Source organism: Budorcas taxicolor, chromosome 15 (genome assembly GCF_023091745.1).
Source record: "Budorcas taxicolor isolate Tak-1 chromosome 15, Takin1.1, whole genome shotgun sequence".
NCBI lineage: Eukaryota > Metazoa > Chordata > Mammalia > Artiodactyla > Bovidae > Budorcas > Budorcas taxicolor.
The window spans coordinates 62,779,601-62,795,631 of NC_068924.1; the positions used below are offsets into that span (position 1 = coordinate 62,779,601).

General features: G+C 48.0%; 1 protein-coding gene across 1 annotated transcript in view; it reads left to right on the forward strand.

Moving 5' to 3' along the window:
- Positions 1 to 16,031, forward strand: part of NAT10 (N-acetyltransferase 10) — a 39,592-nt gene that overhangs the window by 9,136 nt on the left and 14,425 nt on the right. The window contains exons 6-15 of the mRNA XM_052652424.1: positions 1,119 to 1,180; positions 2,582 to 2,696; positions 2,793 to 2,900; positions 5,713 to 5,846; positions 7,800 to 7,893; positions 8,012 to 8,110; positions 11,619 to 11,755; positions 14,176 to 14,300; positions 14,733 to 14,883; positions 15,167 to 15,263. Coding sequence (XP_052508384.1) covers positions 1,119 to 1,180; positions 2,582 to 2,696; positions 2,793 to 2,900; positions 5,713 to 5,846; positions 7,800 to 7,893; positions 8,012 to 8,110; positions 11,619 to 11,755; positions 14,176 to 14,300; positions 14,733 to 14,883; positions 15,167 to 15,263 — 1,122 coding nt within the window. The remainder of the gene's footprint in view (positions 1 to 1,118; positions 1,181 to 2,581; positions 2,697 to 2,792; positions 2,901 to 5,712; positions 5,847 to 7,799; positions 7,894 to 8,011; positions 8,111 to 11,618; positions 11,756 to 14,175; positions 14,301 to 14,732; positions 14,884 to 15,166; positions 15,264 to 16,031) is intronic.

A 16,031-nucleotide genomic window follows, 5' to 3' on the forward strand; every position in this document is an offset into this window, starting at 1 on the left:
CACTCTGGCCTCAGAGGTCCTCAGATGTGCCCTCTCCCCTCAGCACACTCTCACCTGAGGGCCTTCCCACTGGCTCTTCTCACGGGAATGTCTGCTGGCTCACTTCCTCACTGCAGTCCAGTCCTTGCCCAGATACCACCTCCTCAGCGTGGCCCTCTCTCTCACCCCCTGTAGAATATGTGTTTCTCCCATCACTCCTCAGCCTGTTTTTTTTTTTTTTTAAACATTTTTTTAAAATTTTTATTTATTTATGTGGCTGCTCTGGGTCTTAGTTGTAGCATGTGGGATCTAGCTCCCTGACCAGGGATCGAACCTGGGCCCCCTGCACTGGGAGCTCAGAGTCTTAGCCACTGGACCACCAGGGAATTCCCCTCAGCCTGTTTTATTTGGCTTCAAAGCATGTTACAGACCTCTAAAGTCAGACATTACTTGCTTACCATCTGGCTTCCTGTGCCAGTCTCCAGACTTCATGGGAGCAGGGACTCAGTGTTCCTCCCTGGTATATCCTCACTCCTGGAAGAGTGCCTGGCCTTTAGTAAGCCCTCCTTAAAATATCTGTGAACAAAGGTGTCTCTCTGTTCTCCCCCTGCTCTTACTTGGCCACCTGCTTATCACCTCAGGGCCTTCCCTCACTACCCTGTGCAAGTAGTCCCCCTTCCCACACCACCCCACTAGCTGTCCCTACACCCTGTTTTTCATTCGTGGCATTTGCCAAAATATCTACTTGTCTCCATCCAACCATTTGATGATAAGCTTCATGAGAGTAGGGGTCATGCTTTACCAAACTCCAGTGTGTACCCCTCGTGTCTGGTGTTGGCATGTGCATTTTGTTGACCAAGTGAATATATTTTGAGATGCTAGATAAAATGTGGGAAAAGCTAAAGATGAAGTGAGGGGATGTTTGTTGTGATGAGAAACACTGCAGTTAGCATCTGATTCCAGCTCCAGCAAATCGCATTCAGCCAGGTTAGCACAGTAGGTTAGGTAAGGGTAGATTTCGATTCTAGCAGCATCGCTGGTGCCTCTTTTATCCCAGGGCTGCTTGCTGAAACTTCTTCACATCTGGACGCTGAGCCTCAGTGCCGTTAGCCTCTACTAATGGACGTTGTCTCCTTTAGGATGTGCATTCAAGATACAGGACAGAGGCCCATCAGGATGTGGTGGGAAGATTTAACGAGAGGTTGGTCTGAGCATTTTCCACTTCCTCACCTGTGGGAGCCACGGGGGTTGGGGGTGGGGGCCGCGTTTTTGTCTTGGACACAGCTGAAAGCCATGCTCTGTCTGAGGGAAGGTGGTGCAGGAGCCCCAGACGGTGAGCTCCCCAATCACAGTGGTAGTCGCGCAGCTCACTGGAAGCGGTAGAGTGAGTGGAAGGCTGGGACCTGGATTCTGCCTTGCTTCTGGTCCTCACCAAGTCGCTGTCCACTCTGGCTCTTCGCCTGCACAGCTGTCAGAGGGGTAATCTATCTGGATCCCTGTTTCCCCAGATGTGTTTCACTGAACACTGCTGTTTAAGAGGGATCTTATAACAAAAGGGTTTTCTGGCCCACTATGTCTAGGAAATGGCTGATATAGTTTTTCCTTTCTGAAGAATCATGTGAGCCTGTTGTAGCCTCTGAAAAGTCTCACAGCACAAGGGACCCCAATTTATTTGACCCAGAGCCCCGTTTAGGGAATACCAGTTAGCAACTTTTGACAGCTTTAAGAAGGAAGGAGCCATGGCCTAGAGCAGTGGTTCTCAACCTGAGCAGTCTTGCCCTTGGAGAGACTTGGCAGTATCTGTAGACACTTGGATAGTCAGGATCTGGCTGGGTGGGGCAGGGAGGCGGGTATTGGAAGGTACAGGCCAATGATGCTGCTAAAAAGCTGAAAAGGGGCCAAAAAGCACCACCACCACCCCCTAAGAAAAATGATCTGGTCCACAGCGTCAGAACTACTGCAGTTTAGGAATTGGCCTGGGGGAATTGTGGGGCCTGGTTTCAACCCCTCTGAAGCTGCTCAGTAGAAGGTGTGGGTCTGGAAGTCACCCGGTGCTGCTGGATGGGAGTGAAGCCCGTGAAAGTAGTGCGGGAGGCCCTTTTCTTGCAGCTGTGGGACAAGCTTGGATTTTACAGCCAAACACATGTTTTTCTACACGCAGAAATGTTTGTGCACTATAGCTAAAGGGAGCTGTCCTCTCCACCCTTTTCTTTGTTTTTCCCTCCCTGTGGCAGAAGGGTGTCCGTGTGTGTGTACCTGTGGTTGGTGAGAATACGTGGGGTGGCTTTGGGGTTCCCAGCTGAAGGAGACACCTAGTGCTAAAGGGTGAACCTGGGAGGATGTGGGAAGGGCCAGGGGACCCGGAGCTGAGGGGCTCTGCACAGAAAGAGCACTCATAATCAGTCTCTCAAGAGAGCTCCCCGTAACAGGTCTCCTCTGCAGAGCATGTTCAGGTGCCTTGTAAGGGAGGTGGGAATCATCCAGCCCTGTTCCACAGATGATGCTCTAGAGACGTGGGCTGGATAATTTTCCTAAAGAAAAGCCCTTCCTTTTCGTGTTGACGTTGCCCCCAGCACCTCACGATGGTGGTTTTGCTCTTCAGGTTTATTCTTTCTCTGGCCTCGTGTAAGAAGTGTCTTGTCATCGATGACCAGCTCAACATCCTGCCCATCTCCTCCCACGCCGCCAGCATTGAGGCCCTGCCTCCCCAGACGCCGGTGAGCTGCCAGGTTCCGGGAATCTGGGGGAGGCTGTGTTTCCTGTGCTGACCCTCCGACGGCCGTGGTGAACCTTCTCCTCCTCCTCTCTGGTAGGATGAGAGTCTCGGTCCCTCTGATCTGGAGCTGAAGGAGCTGAAGGAGAGCTTGCAGGACACCCAGCCTGTGGGTGTGTTGGTGGACTGCTGCAAGACCCTCGACCAGGTGAGCATGTGTTCGGAACACCCCCCAGTCCCTGTCTGAACCACACAGAGGGAAAAGACAGCGAGCAGAAAACAACAGAAGCCAAGTTAGAATGAGGCTTGGCTCCTCTGTGGGGCAGGGGCCTTTTCTGTTGCTTACACTTGGCCACACAGCATAGCATAGAAGTCTGGGATTACCCCCGCCTCCTCCCCCTTGTTTGTAGCTATTGTTCAGGAAGCTGAGGTCGGGAGGAGATGGGTTACGTTTAAAGAGGAACCCCTCCAGCATGGGCCGATGGGCCTGCATCCTTTCATTCTCACTGAGTTTTGGTGATATAAGGTTTTTGCTTATGCCTTGTTCTTAAGTGAGCAGAGCTGGAGGCACCTAGTACTCAGCCCCGCTCCAGTGTGAGTGCTGAGGAGGGCCCTGTGATGAGGGTACCCAGTCCACCTGGTCTCTGGGAGGCTGGGAGGGAGCTTCCAGGATGCATTTCTGTGCTCCCGCAAGTGACCAGGGCTGGTAAACCTGGCTTCTCCGGTGGTTCTTGGATGGTGATGGGAGCTGAATAGACATGGCCCAGAGACCTGCAAGCTGTCAGGTGTGTTCAGAGTTCTGATCCAGCCTGAGCAGACAAGCAGCACAGGCCTGTCAGCACTGGGCTCTTCCCTCATGATGGAAAACAGCTGCACTGACGCCGCCCACTTGGGGCTGAATCCCAACAGGCTGGTTTCCCTTTTCTTTCTGGAAATAGAATCACCAGCTATGCAGTGCTCTCTGCGGCCCAGGCTACAGGCTCCAGGTTGCTTTTCAGCTACTTCCTGGTACCTTCTTTATCATCAGAGAGGGGGAGTGAGAGAGATGATGGGGAGAGGGCAGAAGTGACCACGACTGGCAGCGCCCCTCCCTGCTCCTGGCGCCCCTGCCCTCTGTGCTGCTCTTCATGTCTCCCCATGGGCACTTTTTACGTTCACGGCTGGGCAGTGACACTTAGGCCCAGGCAGGAGGAAGGGGAGGGCCTTGAGGAAGCTCAAGTCTCTCCAGCTGGAAACACTCAGAGCGGATCCAGGTCCTACTCACCTTAACCTGGCCTTTGCTGAACCCTGTATCATATCCGTTTCTTGTTTGCTCTAGAGAAGAGAAGTGAAACACTCTGATAAAATGTACATGGAAAAATCCATGAACATAATAAAAGGGTGTGAAATTTGGGCTAAAAAATGAACTCTAAAATAATATTCTAAAATAAATGAAAAACCGGTCCAAAAAAGCAGAGTAATTTACAAACAAAATAGATAGCCAGTAATTATATTGATTTGAAAAAGGTGCCTGCTTTCTCTCATAACTGAAGTAACACAGATTGAAACAATGATCCTAAGTTCCCATTTCAGGTTGGTCAAGACTTACAAGTTTAGCAGTACCCAGTGTTGGCAAGTGTGGGGAGAGAGCAGATTAGCCAAGATGGTGGTCATCAGACCCTCTTGTTCCACAGCCTCTCGCTCTCGCCCCATGTTTTGTAAATACATGGTTATGTAACAGCTGAGCTCACTCCCAGCACTGCACATGCGCGTCCTGGTGTATCTGCTTGGCCACAGGCCGCTTTTGCTCTGTAAACATACATAAGCTCGGAGAAGGCAATGGCACCCCACTCCACTACTCTTACCTGGAAAATCCCATGGGTGGAGGAGCCTGGTAGGCTACAGTCCATGGATTCACTACGAGCTGGACACGACTGAGTGACTTCAGTTTGACTTTTTATATTCATGCATTGGAGAAGGAAATGGCAAGCCACTCCAGTGTTCTTGCCTGGAGAATCCCAGGGACGGGGGAGCCTGGTGGGCTGCCGTCTATGCGGTCGCACAGAGTCAGACACGACTGACGCGACTTAGCAGCAGCAGCATACATAAGCTCCGCCTGAAAAGCCTTTGCCACTCCGTTGTGTCTGCATTATGGCTGTCTTACGGCTGTGTCCGCTGGGTCAACCATGAGAGGAGAATGCAGCGGGTCTGCTGCTACGGCTGCTGGGCCAGTCAGAAGAGAATAAACATAGCTGCAGTTCCTGTGACTCCTTGAGTTTTCATCCAGCTTCTCTGCTCACGCCTTGCCTACCGCGGGTTCAGCGCACAATGTGAACAGAGACAGTTGGCAGGATTATACAGCAAGACAGCAAGGCTGCAGAAAAGAAGGCTTTTCGTACATGGGTGGGGCTTCCATAACTTGGCATGATACCCATTTTAATGCACACGTCCTCTAACTCAGCAGCTCTTCTCCTGGAAATTTATCCTGGAAATAACGCCCACTGCTGTATCTGTAAAAATGGTGGCAGGACGCAGTGGTGGCTTCGACCAGAGCAGTGGAGGAAGAGAACAGTGAGGAATGTGGGATTTTCATGTTTTGAAGGACAGGGTTTGTTGATGAATCGGGCATGAGGAGAAATTGGAGGTGATTTTTGGCCTGAACAGTTGGGCACTAGCTGAGCTGGGGAAGATGGTATGTGGAGGAGGACTGGGGAGACATTAGGTGTTGAGCGTGAGACGGGTAGTAGACGTAGAGGGTGCAGTTGGGTGTGTGGAAGAGTCTGGTGTGGGGGAAGAGGTCTGGATGGCGGTGTGAACTGGGGGGGTTGTCAGCATCTGGTTGGTGTTCAAAGCCTGGAGACTGAGAGGAGATGATCACGGGAGTAAGAGTCTAGGTGCTGGCTGGTGAGAGCGGCCCCCTGTCCCCTGCTCCCCCCCAACTCCAGTTTAGCCTCAGCATCAGCCTGGCTTTGTGGTGATGGTAGTACGTGGCTGGACCTCGGCCTTTTTCACAGCTCACCCAATGTGTTCTCTTTCCACAGGCCAAAGCTGTCTTGAAATTCATTGAGGGGATCTCGGAAAAGACCCTGAGGAGTACTGTTGCGCTCACGGCTGCCCGAGGAAGGGGGAAGTCTGCAGCCCTGGGACTGGCTATTGCTGGGGCGGTGGCTTTCGGGTAAGGGGATCCCGGGCTTCAGGCACCCTGAGATCTGCGGGAGCCGTGTGCAGGACAAGGGGTCAGGGGGCTGCTCCCGGTGTAAGCAAGCTCCTGAGTGATTTCTCTAGCTCTTGGGCACCTGTCTAGAGAGAGCAGGTGTCCCTGGGGGCTCAGTGGTAAAGAATCCATTTGCCAGGGCAAGAGTAGCGGGTTCAATCCCTGGGTTGGGAAGAGCCCCTGGAGAAGGAAATGACAACCCACTCCAGTGTTCTTAGCCTGGCAGGCTACAGTCCATGAGGTCACAAAAGAGTTGGATACAACTTAGTGATTTGTTCAGTTGTTGTTCAGTCGCTGTGTCCAACTCTTTGTGACCCCATGGACTGCAGCATGCCAGGCTTCCCTGTCCTTCACAACCTCCCAGAGTTTGCTCACACTCATGTCCATTGGGTTGATGATGCCATCCAACCATCTCATCCTGCCCTCAATCTTTCCCTCAGTCCTTCCCAGCATCAACTTAGTGACTAAACAGCAACAGCTAGAAAGAACAATGCTGTTATCCCCACATCCCAAAGGTATATGTATGTGTGTCCTGGCACACAGATACCAGGGCCTTTGTGATAACTATGTAGAGTTGAACAAACACACAAGAGAAAGTAATGGTGGTAAGGAACTTCAAAGCTCTCAGGAAATGAGCCTGTGTATGACCAGCTTTGCTGACCGAGAAAAATGCAGGTTTGTCATTTTAATGATTTGATCAATAGAAAGTCTTGTTTGCATTGAGGAGCTGCCTTTGAGTGTGACATCACTTGCCATTCTTTTGTCCTGGACAGAAGATTTATGTAGCTGCTGGGAGAGCATGTGCTTACAGCTTCGCAGATACAAATAATGGACTGTAGGATTTACCGTGTCCGATATGCGTGATCTTCCTTGGTGCTCCTGAGAGCAACGTTAGTGTTTCATAGATGATAAACCCAGGCTCAGGGAGTTTCAGTGACTCACCCAAGGTCCCCCCAAGTCACTGCTGGTTGTGCTGGGACTGAACTCAGCTCCCGACTTTGTTACTCTGGCTGCTCTAGTGGTACCACCTGGCCCTCTGCCTTTAGTATTCTTTATACTGAACAAGTATCCCTCAGAGGCTCACTGTGGCCTTTGCCTGCTCACAATGGAGCACTTTGGCCTCATGATTTGAAAACGTCTCAGCATAGCTAGTGATGAGAATGAAACCCTCTCTGGGCTAGGGGTACAGGACTGGGGAGCCGTGTGCCATCTCTGACACTGAGGGAGCGGTCCCCAGAGCACCCTCTTGTTGTTTAGTCGCTAAGTTGTGTCTGACTCACTAAGTTGTATGCCACCTCATGGACTGCAGCACACCAGGCTCCTCTGTCCTCCCCTGTCTCCTGGAGTTTGCTCAAATTCATGTCCATTGAGTCGGTGATTCTCTCTAACCATCTCATCCTCTGCCGCCCTCTTTCTCCTTTCGCCTTCAATCTTTCCCAACATCAGGGTCTCTTCCAGTGAGTCGGCTCTTCGCATCAGGTGGCCAAAATATTGGAGCTTCAGCATCAGTCCTTCTCATGCGTATTCAGGGTTGATTTCCTTTAGGACTGACGGGTTGGATCTCCTTGCAGTCCAGGGGACTCTCAGGAGTCTTTTCCAGGACCACAGTTTGAAAGCCTTGTGCCCTCAGTAGTGTGCTTTCATGGATGCTGGTAGCTAATTGCTGGGGCGTGTTCCCTTCAAATTGGCAACTTGTTTTCATTAGTTTGGGAGCAAAAATACCCTCAGGTCTGGAGCTGTTTTACTTTTCCTCCTCAAAATGTGTGTCCTTATTTTTTTATCCCCCACCACTGTCTCTTGTTATCACCTGTGTAACAGGGGCAAACAAAAATATTTTCTTTTTTAAATTCTCTTAACATTTCTTCAATTTCCTAATTACTTAAAAGCAAAAAAAGTCCTCCTTTTGTTCAACAGGTACTCCAATATCTTTGTTACCTCCCCGAGCCCGGATAACCTCCACACTCTGTTTGAATTTGTGTTTAAAGGATTTGATGCTCTGCAGTATCAGGTAGGAAGTTAGGATAAGAGCTTATTTTGATTCCATGCTGAGTATAAATACAGGTGAAGTCTGTAGAATGCAAACTTGTTTCTGATGTTTGGTATTGGTTTGGCTCTTTCCCCGTCAGGAGCATCTGGATTACGAGATCATTCAGTCTCTAAATCCTGAATTTAACAAAGCAGTGATTAGAGTGAACGTGTTCCGGGAACACAGGCAGACCATTCAGGTGAGGCTTGTTCCAAATCCTGCCACGTGGGGCCAGCGTCCTGCTGTGTATAAATGTTCTAAGATGTCTCCTTTTATAGCTGTTTGATGTGATGTGTAATTGCGTACCTTTTAGACAGCGTTGTTGCTTTATGGTAAACCTGTTCCATATTTTCAGCCTCTTCTAAAGGAAAACATTCAAGCGAACTAACAAATATATGTACGCCAGATTGAAAAGTTGTAGTGTTGTCCCTTGAAAACTGAGTGAGTATGCTAATCAACTAAGAGAAATGGAATCATTTTCTTTGACATCATTTCTAATTCTGCTTAGTTACAGCAGGTTTTGAAACGATGCATCCTATAGCTAGAACAATAACCTTAGCATTTGAAAGAAGAAAAGGTCTTTGTGAGATGTACTCTGAATCTTTGTGGTTTAGCCAGTGGCCTACTTTCCTTTTTAAACAGTGTTTCCCCGAAAGCTCTATAAATCTCCTGTGCTTTGTAAGCCTGAATGGTCTGTACTTGTCCAAAGGCTACAATTTTGTTAAATCATGACAGGCTTGCAGAAGGGATGGGGCCCCATGGGCTCCCAATGGAGTAGGTCTATTGAGTATTTTTTGGAGCTGGGCTGGGCTGGGGTGGGAAGTGGGCCAGGTAAATGTGGCAGGTTACACCCTTGACCTTTGTGTATATGTCTGTCAAGGAGGTATACCTTTCATCAAAGATCTAGGCTATAAATAATGTTGAGTGCTCATGCCTTTTCCCTCAAGGACTGTAATTTTTTTTCTTGCTGAGTCTCTAGACTGTTCTTTCTGTAATTTCTTCCTACTTTGGTCTGGTTCTCTCAGCTTCAAGGAGGAAAGGCTAACGTTGGGGTGAGGGGCAGGCTGCAGGCAGTGAGAATACAGAGGTTTGTGGAAACTTAAGAGAAATACACAAACCAAAGAAGGGAAGCCTTTCCCTGAAATGCCTGGCTCAGCCCTCGCTGCTCCTGGGGTCTGTCTTCAGAGATCCTCTCATATTACCAGAGTGGTTTTGTCTCCAGGCTGGAGCTGAAGTACAGAAGAGGTGACCTGACTTTATGAGGCTACATTTATGTCCCTTTGAGGCCTCTTCTTGTTGGAAATTGAGATATAGAAGAATATTAGGTCTGAAGTCAGCTCCGCCTCTCCAGGGTCTGCTGCTTTTGTGAGGTGCTTGTTTAGCTCTTCTCTGTAAAAATCCAAGACATGGGGCCCCACTGAGGGCGTGTATCCTACTGTTGGAAATGAGTGGGGTCTCTGCTTCTTTGACCCCTCAACTTCTTGCAAAATAGTTACAAAATCTTACTTGTAATGAAATACTTCAAACTACAGAAAAGCACAGAGACCAATGTAACATAATACTGAGGTGCCCCGCACTCAGGCCTAAGAAATGCTGGCATTTTGCTGCTTGCTGTGTTTGTTTCATATCTTAAAAGCCATTTATATTTTTGTTTTAAAGATCTAAAACCTCAGTGTGGAAGTCCCTCTTGTACCCTTCCCCATCCGTGCCCTTCTGTCACTCCATTTAGACAACTCTGAGATTGTGTATCTCCTTTCAATTCATGTGTTTATATTTCCCTACATAATTATGTATCCATAAATGGTAGCATACCGTACTTGTCCTTTTTCAGCTTGCCTTTTTTTCACTCAACATTTGTTTTCGGATTTGTCCAGATTGAAGCTTGAGATCTGATTTTTAAGCACTATGTGAGTACATTACAGTTTATATGTGTCTAGAATTGGAATTGTTGGGTTTTAGAATATGCATAGATTTCCATCTTTCTTGGATTTTGCCAAATTCTCCTTTCAAGTGTTTGTGCGGAATTACCTTCACCCCAGCACTTTTTTGAGTTCTTGTTTCCCCATGTCCTCACAAACAGTGGTATTTTACTGCTAATTAAATTTTGTCCTCATGCATAGGAAGTGGGATCTCCTTGTCTTCAGTTCAGTTCAGTTCAGTTCAGTTGCTCAGTTGTGTCCGACTCTTTGCGACCCCATGAATCGCAGCACGCCAGGCCTCCCTGTCCATCACCATCTCCCGGAGTTCACTTAGACTCACGTCTATTGAGTCCGTGATGCCATCCAGCCATCTTATCCTCGGTCATCCCCTTCTCCTCCTGCCCCCAATACCTCCCAGCATCAGAGACTTTTCCATTGACTCAACTCTTCGCATGAGGTGGCCAAAGTACTGGAGCTTCAGCTTTAGCATCGTTCCTTCCAAAGAAATCCCAGGGCTGATCTCCTTCAGAATGGACTGGTTGGATCTCCTTGCAGTCCAAGGGACCCTCAAGAGTCTTCTCCAACACCACAGTTCAAACGCATCAATTCTTTGGCGCTCAGCCTTCTTCACAGTCCAACTCTCACATCCATACATGACCACTGGAAAAACCATAGCCTTGACTAGACGGACCTTAGTTGGCAAAGTAATGTCTCTGCTTTTGAATATACTATCTAGGTTGGTCATAACTTTTCTTCCAAGGAGTAAGTGTCTTTTAATTTCATGGCTGTAGTCACCATCTGCAGTGATTTTGGAGCCCAAAAAAATAAAGTCTGACACTGTTTCTACTGTTTCCCCATCTATTTCCCATGAAGTGATGGGACCAGACGCCATGATCTTCGTTTTCTGAATGTTGAGCTTGAAGCCAACTTTTTCACTCTCCTCTTTCACTTTCATCAAGAGGCTTTTTAGCTCCTCTTCACTTTCTGCCATAAGGGTGGTGTCATTGTGCTAATTACTAGTGAGGTTGAATACTGTTGTTAATGTTAATTAGCTCTTCAGGTTTCCTCTCCTATAAAATGCCTCTTCGTGGTCTTTTGCAAACTTGAAAGAAGCAGGAACCCCTGCAGGAACTAAAGAGGTTGTTGATGCGCGTAAGGGAGCCAAGTTCGTGGCGAGTTTGTGACAGGCTAATAATACAAATGTGTGAGCACTAGGAAGACTGTGAGTCTTAAAAGTGTCCCCACCAGTGCAGGAAGAATGGGGCTTAGTAGTGACGGTGTCACAGCAGGGCACACAGTACGTGGCGTGTCGGAGATGCCTGGGAAACCTGAAGTCTTCCGCTTCAGCCATCGCTGGGGCCAAGCTTACCTCTGGCCCACAGGTTAGAGTGAGGCTGGGGGAAGCATGAGAAAGAGGGGAGAGAGAGGAAATGGAGGCATCACCTGTCACTCGCCAGGTCCTAGGCAGAGCATTGGTGCAGACTTACTTAATTTTACCTAATTTACCTAATTTTTTTCTCAAGCAGCCATCAGTATTTCCTCCACTTTCTGGCGAGGAATCTGAGGCTCTGTGAGGAAGGGCCGCACAGTCAGTGGTTGAACTGTTAGGCCCCAGGCGTCTGACTCTAAGCTGTCCCTGCTTTGTCCTAACCAGGGAAGGAAGAATGAGAGAAAGAAGACAGAAGACGGGGGAGAGGGGAAGGAGAGGGCCTTTATGGTGACTCACCAGCGATCGCAGCCATGGTATCAGGCGGCCAAGCTAACAATGTGCATTTTCCCTTCCTGCAGTACATACATCCAGCAGATGCCGTGAAACTGGGCCAGGCTGAGCTCGTTGTGATTGATGAAGCTGCTGCCATCCCCCTTCCCCTGGTGAAGAGTCTTCTGGGCCCCTACCTTGTTTTCATGGCATCCACCATCAATGGGTGAGCACCGGGGGCAGGACTCGTTGTCCCCTTTACAGGGTGTTGCCAGTTAGGTGGGATTTAGTGAACATGACCTGGGGCTGGGTGGATAGGGCTGATTCCTAAAGTTTGAGTCTTTGGGCCTGCTTCACTCTCTCATCAGCCTTCTCCTTTACCCTTTCATAGTAAACTACAGCTCCCTCTGGTGTGAGCTATAGCCCACCAGAACAGGCAACACCAGACTGAGGAATTTCATTACCCAGTTGATGAATGTCTCCTGTCTAGGTCTGACCAGGTTCTAGGGAGCACATCAATGGCAATACCAATGTCTTGGGCTTCCTAGGTGCTGCTAGTGGTAAAGAACCTGCCTGCCAGTGCAGGAGATAGAAGAGACTTAGGTTCAATCCCTGGGTTGGGAAGATTCCCTGGAGGAGGGCATGGCAACCCACTCTAGTATTCTTGCCTGGAGAATCCCATGGACAGAGGAGCCTGGTGGGCTGCAGTCCATAGGGGCACAAAGAGTCAGACATGACCAAAGCGGCTTAGCACACACAATGCACAATGTCTTATTCCCTAGAATTATGTGAAAATGTAGTATTAAGTAACTGTGTAATTATCATAAGAAAGCAGCTTTTTCAAAATTTTGAAATATTTAGTTGTTTGCTATGGAAAAGTGAGAAAGGGAAGGTAAGCAAAAAGAAATCCAGCGATCTGACTCTCTAGAGATAGCTTGTTAGAATTTTGGTGTACATTTATTTTACTTTTTCATTTTGAATAAGAATATAAACATAGTTTCCATAATGTTTTGCATTTGCTTTTTCATGTAAAAATATACTGGGAATTCCTTGGTGGTTCAGTGGTTAGGAATCTGAACTTCCTCTGCTGGTGGCCTGGGTTTGATCCCTGGTCAAGGAGCCAAGATCCCACAAACTAAATAGTGTGGCCAGAAAAAAAAAAAAAAAAAAGAATATACTGTGAAATCTGCCCAGGTCAATGTGTACTTGCCTTCATTGTTGATTTCTATATGGAAGTCACATTTTGAAGAAATAGTTCTATATTTTAGAGTTATTATTTGGCTGCTTTACTTACACTGAAAATAGTTAAATAAGATGGATTTTACTTTTTCTGGTAACATCTTTATTGAGATATTATTCACCCACTATACAATTTACTCATTATATTCATAGAGTTGTGCAGCCATCACGACAATTTAGAACATTTTCATTTTCCCGGAAAGAATCCCCATACCCTTTAATTATTATCCTCCAATTCCTTCCTTTTCCTCAGTTGGAGGGAATCACTGCTCAGCTTTCTGTATGTATGGATTTGCCTAGTCTGACTCTTGATATAAGTGGAATCTTTGAATATGTGGTCTTTTGTGACTGGCTTCTTTCACTAACCATAATGTTTGCAAGGTTCTTCCATGTAGCTTATATCAGTACTTCATTCCTTTTCTTGGCCAAATAATACTCCGGTGTGTGTTTATGCACATCTTGTCTTTCCGTTTGTCTGTTGACGATCATTTATTTCTCTTTCGGCTAGTACAGTGCTGCTGTGAACATTCATGTTTTTGTGTAGACACGTTTTCTGTTCTCTTGCGGGTATACCTAGAAGTCAAACTAGTGGGTCAAATGGTAACTTTCTAACTGAAGAACTGCCAGATTGTTTTCCAAAGCAACAATACCATTTTACATTCCCAGCAGCAGTGTGTAAGGGTTCTATGTCTTTGCTAACATTTATTTGTCCTTTTTGACTATAGCCATCCTAGTGAGCAAGAAATGGTGTCTCAAGTGATCTTCATCTGCATGTCCCTGTTAGTTGACTCATGTGGGGCATCCTATCATGTGCTTTTTGGCCATAGTGTATCTTCTTTGGAGAAGTATCTATTCAGGTCCTCTGTTCATTTTTCTAATTGAAAATTAGAAAAATTTTCTAGTTTATGTCTTCTTTCAAGGGAAAGTAGTCCTGAAAAAAATTACTTAGATGGTGGATTTGTTTAATCTTGATTTTTCCAAACTGGAAATGCTCTCAGTTCATCTTTCAACCATGCAACTTCTCGTTACTCGACCATTCATCTTTGTTCCAGTTCCATTATACTAAAGGCTTTGTTCATGTCATCTTTTTGGTCGTTGTTTTTTAGTTCGTAGTACAGCCCTGTGAGCTGTGTACACTAATCCCCTTTTGAGGAGGAGGCTGACAGAGGTTGAGTTCCTAGCCCAGAGGTACTAAACGGACATGCCAGGACTTGAGCCCAGGCCTAGATTGGCTCAGCTGAGCCACCATGCAGCCCAGCTTCCTTTGGGCGTGCACATGCCCTGCTGGAAGTTCAGAGGTGAAGGGCTGTTCTCAGCAAGCAGGAGTCTGGGGTTTCATCAGGTCGATCCCCTCCTGGAGAGGTGATTTGGCACCTCGAGCCTAACTGCCTTTGCTTTTTCTCCTAGCTACGAGGGCACTGGCCGGTCCCTGTCCCTCAAGCTAATTCAGCAGCTCCGCCAACAGAGTGCCCAGAGCCAGGTCAGCACCACCGCTGAGAACAAGACCACGGCGACGGCCAGGCTGGCATCAGGTACCCCTGGAGCTCTGGATGGGCCTGCGGTGCACAGCAAGTCACTTCACACTCTTCCTGGACCCTTCCCCTCGTGACACTATGGGTGATAGCAGACCTTCTGACGATCAGGCAGGGAGGCTGAGTCCCCAGGAGATGAAGCTGCTTTTCTCTGAGGAACAGCAAACTAGTGACCAGACGGGAGGCTGACCTGGGCCTTCTGGTGACTGGATTCCTGTTTGTCACCATCTCGGGGCATTGGTTGCCTTGACGTAGTGAGACCTTTGGGGATTGGTGTCCAGACAAGTTGAACATCCACCGGAACAATTTAAAACCACTCAGTTTAAATTCTTGAGACATAGTTATGTGGGTACCACGTGACAGAGATAAAGTAGAACATTTGCCTTGATCTCCTGGACAAAATGTATTTAGTCTTGCATGTATTTTGAACAGTGCGAACCCTGCATGAGGTTTCCCTGCAGGAGTCGATCCGATACGCCCCTGGGGACGCCGTGGAGAAGTGGCTGAACGACCTGCTGTGCCTGGATTGCCTCAACATCACTCGGATTGTCTCTGGCTGCCCCTTGCCTGAAGCCTGTGAGCTGTATCCTCCTGGGTCCCGTTCGTCCTGTGAAAGGGAGAGGGGATGATGGGAGAGCTAAACTGAAGGTTCTGGCCCTTTGCCTCATAGGCTGCTGCTCTGGGAAGAGGAGAAGGTGGAATGTTCTCGATTTTCCTTCTCTTCCTTCCCTGATATGTTTCTGCTTAGAACCAGGGCCTGCTCTTCCCAGGCTGAGGGAACCCACGTATCCAGGTTGTCCTTGGAAGTAGCGTGTCTTGTTCGGGGCTCTCTTTGATATGTTTTGGTTGCTTAACCTCAAATCCAGCTACTATGTTAATAGAGATACCCTCTTTTGCTACCATAAGGCCTCCGAGGTTTTCCTCCAACGGCTTATGGCTCTCTACGTGGCTTCTCATTACAAGGTAAGTGAAACCAGCCCTCAAATGGACTTGAGCAGTGAATTTCAGCTCTTGGCAGTGCCTTTTTACTTGACTTTTTGCATCTTTTGTTACCCAGTGGCTCAGGTGACCATTCCACTGGGACTAGAATGTCCTGATGTTGGCAGGGGCCAGGGGTTCTACTTCAGGGTTGCATTTCCCATTGTTCAGGCTTGTCTTTTGCTCCAGCTTTGTATATGGAGCATGGGATTTCTGCATGTAGCTCCGTGTGTCGTGGCTGGAGAGGGTGGTAAGTTTTGCCCATTTTAAAAGGGGTACTTATATTTCTTGCCAGTTGGCTGAATGGATGGGCTGAGATGACATAGCAGTTGTAATCTGGGGGGTGCTCTGTGACCTGAGACCAGCCTTACACCCCCGGCTATTTTTAGGGATCAGTGAATGAGAATTTAGAATATTTGGAAGTCTTAAAAACTAAAAAGATAACATTGGAAAGGATACTTTGTGTGTGTCTAGGTAGCATTTTTATGAATAATAGCCTGTAATAGAAGGCTGAAGGGTTGGTGTTAGAAGCCCTGAGAGGTTTTCCTAAAATAGCAGCCTCTTATCAGGAGGAGCTTCACTTCCCAGCCGTGAGGTGTGTAGTGCTAACTAAGCAGTTCTCCGCCCCCACTCTGCAGCCTCAGCGCTCCTGGTGAGGTGACAGCAAACACAGGAGGCTCATCCCACTGAGGCCCTTATGGAGAGTGTCAGCCTGCCCGGCCGAGATGCTGGCACATGCTTTCCTGGGTTTCA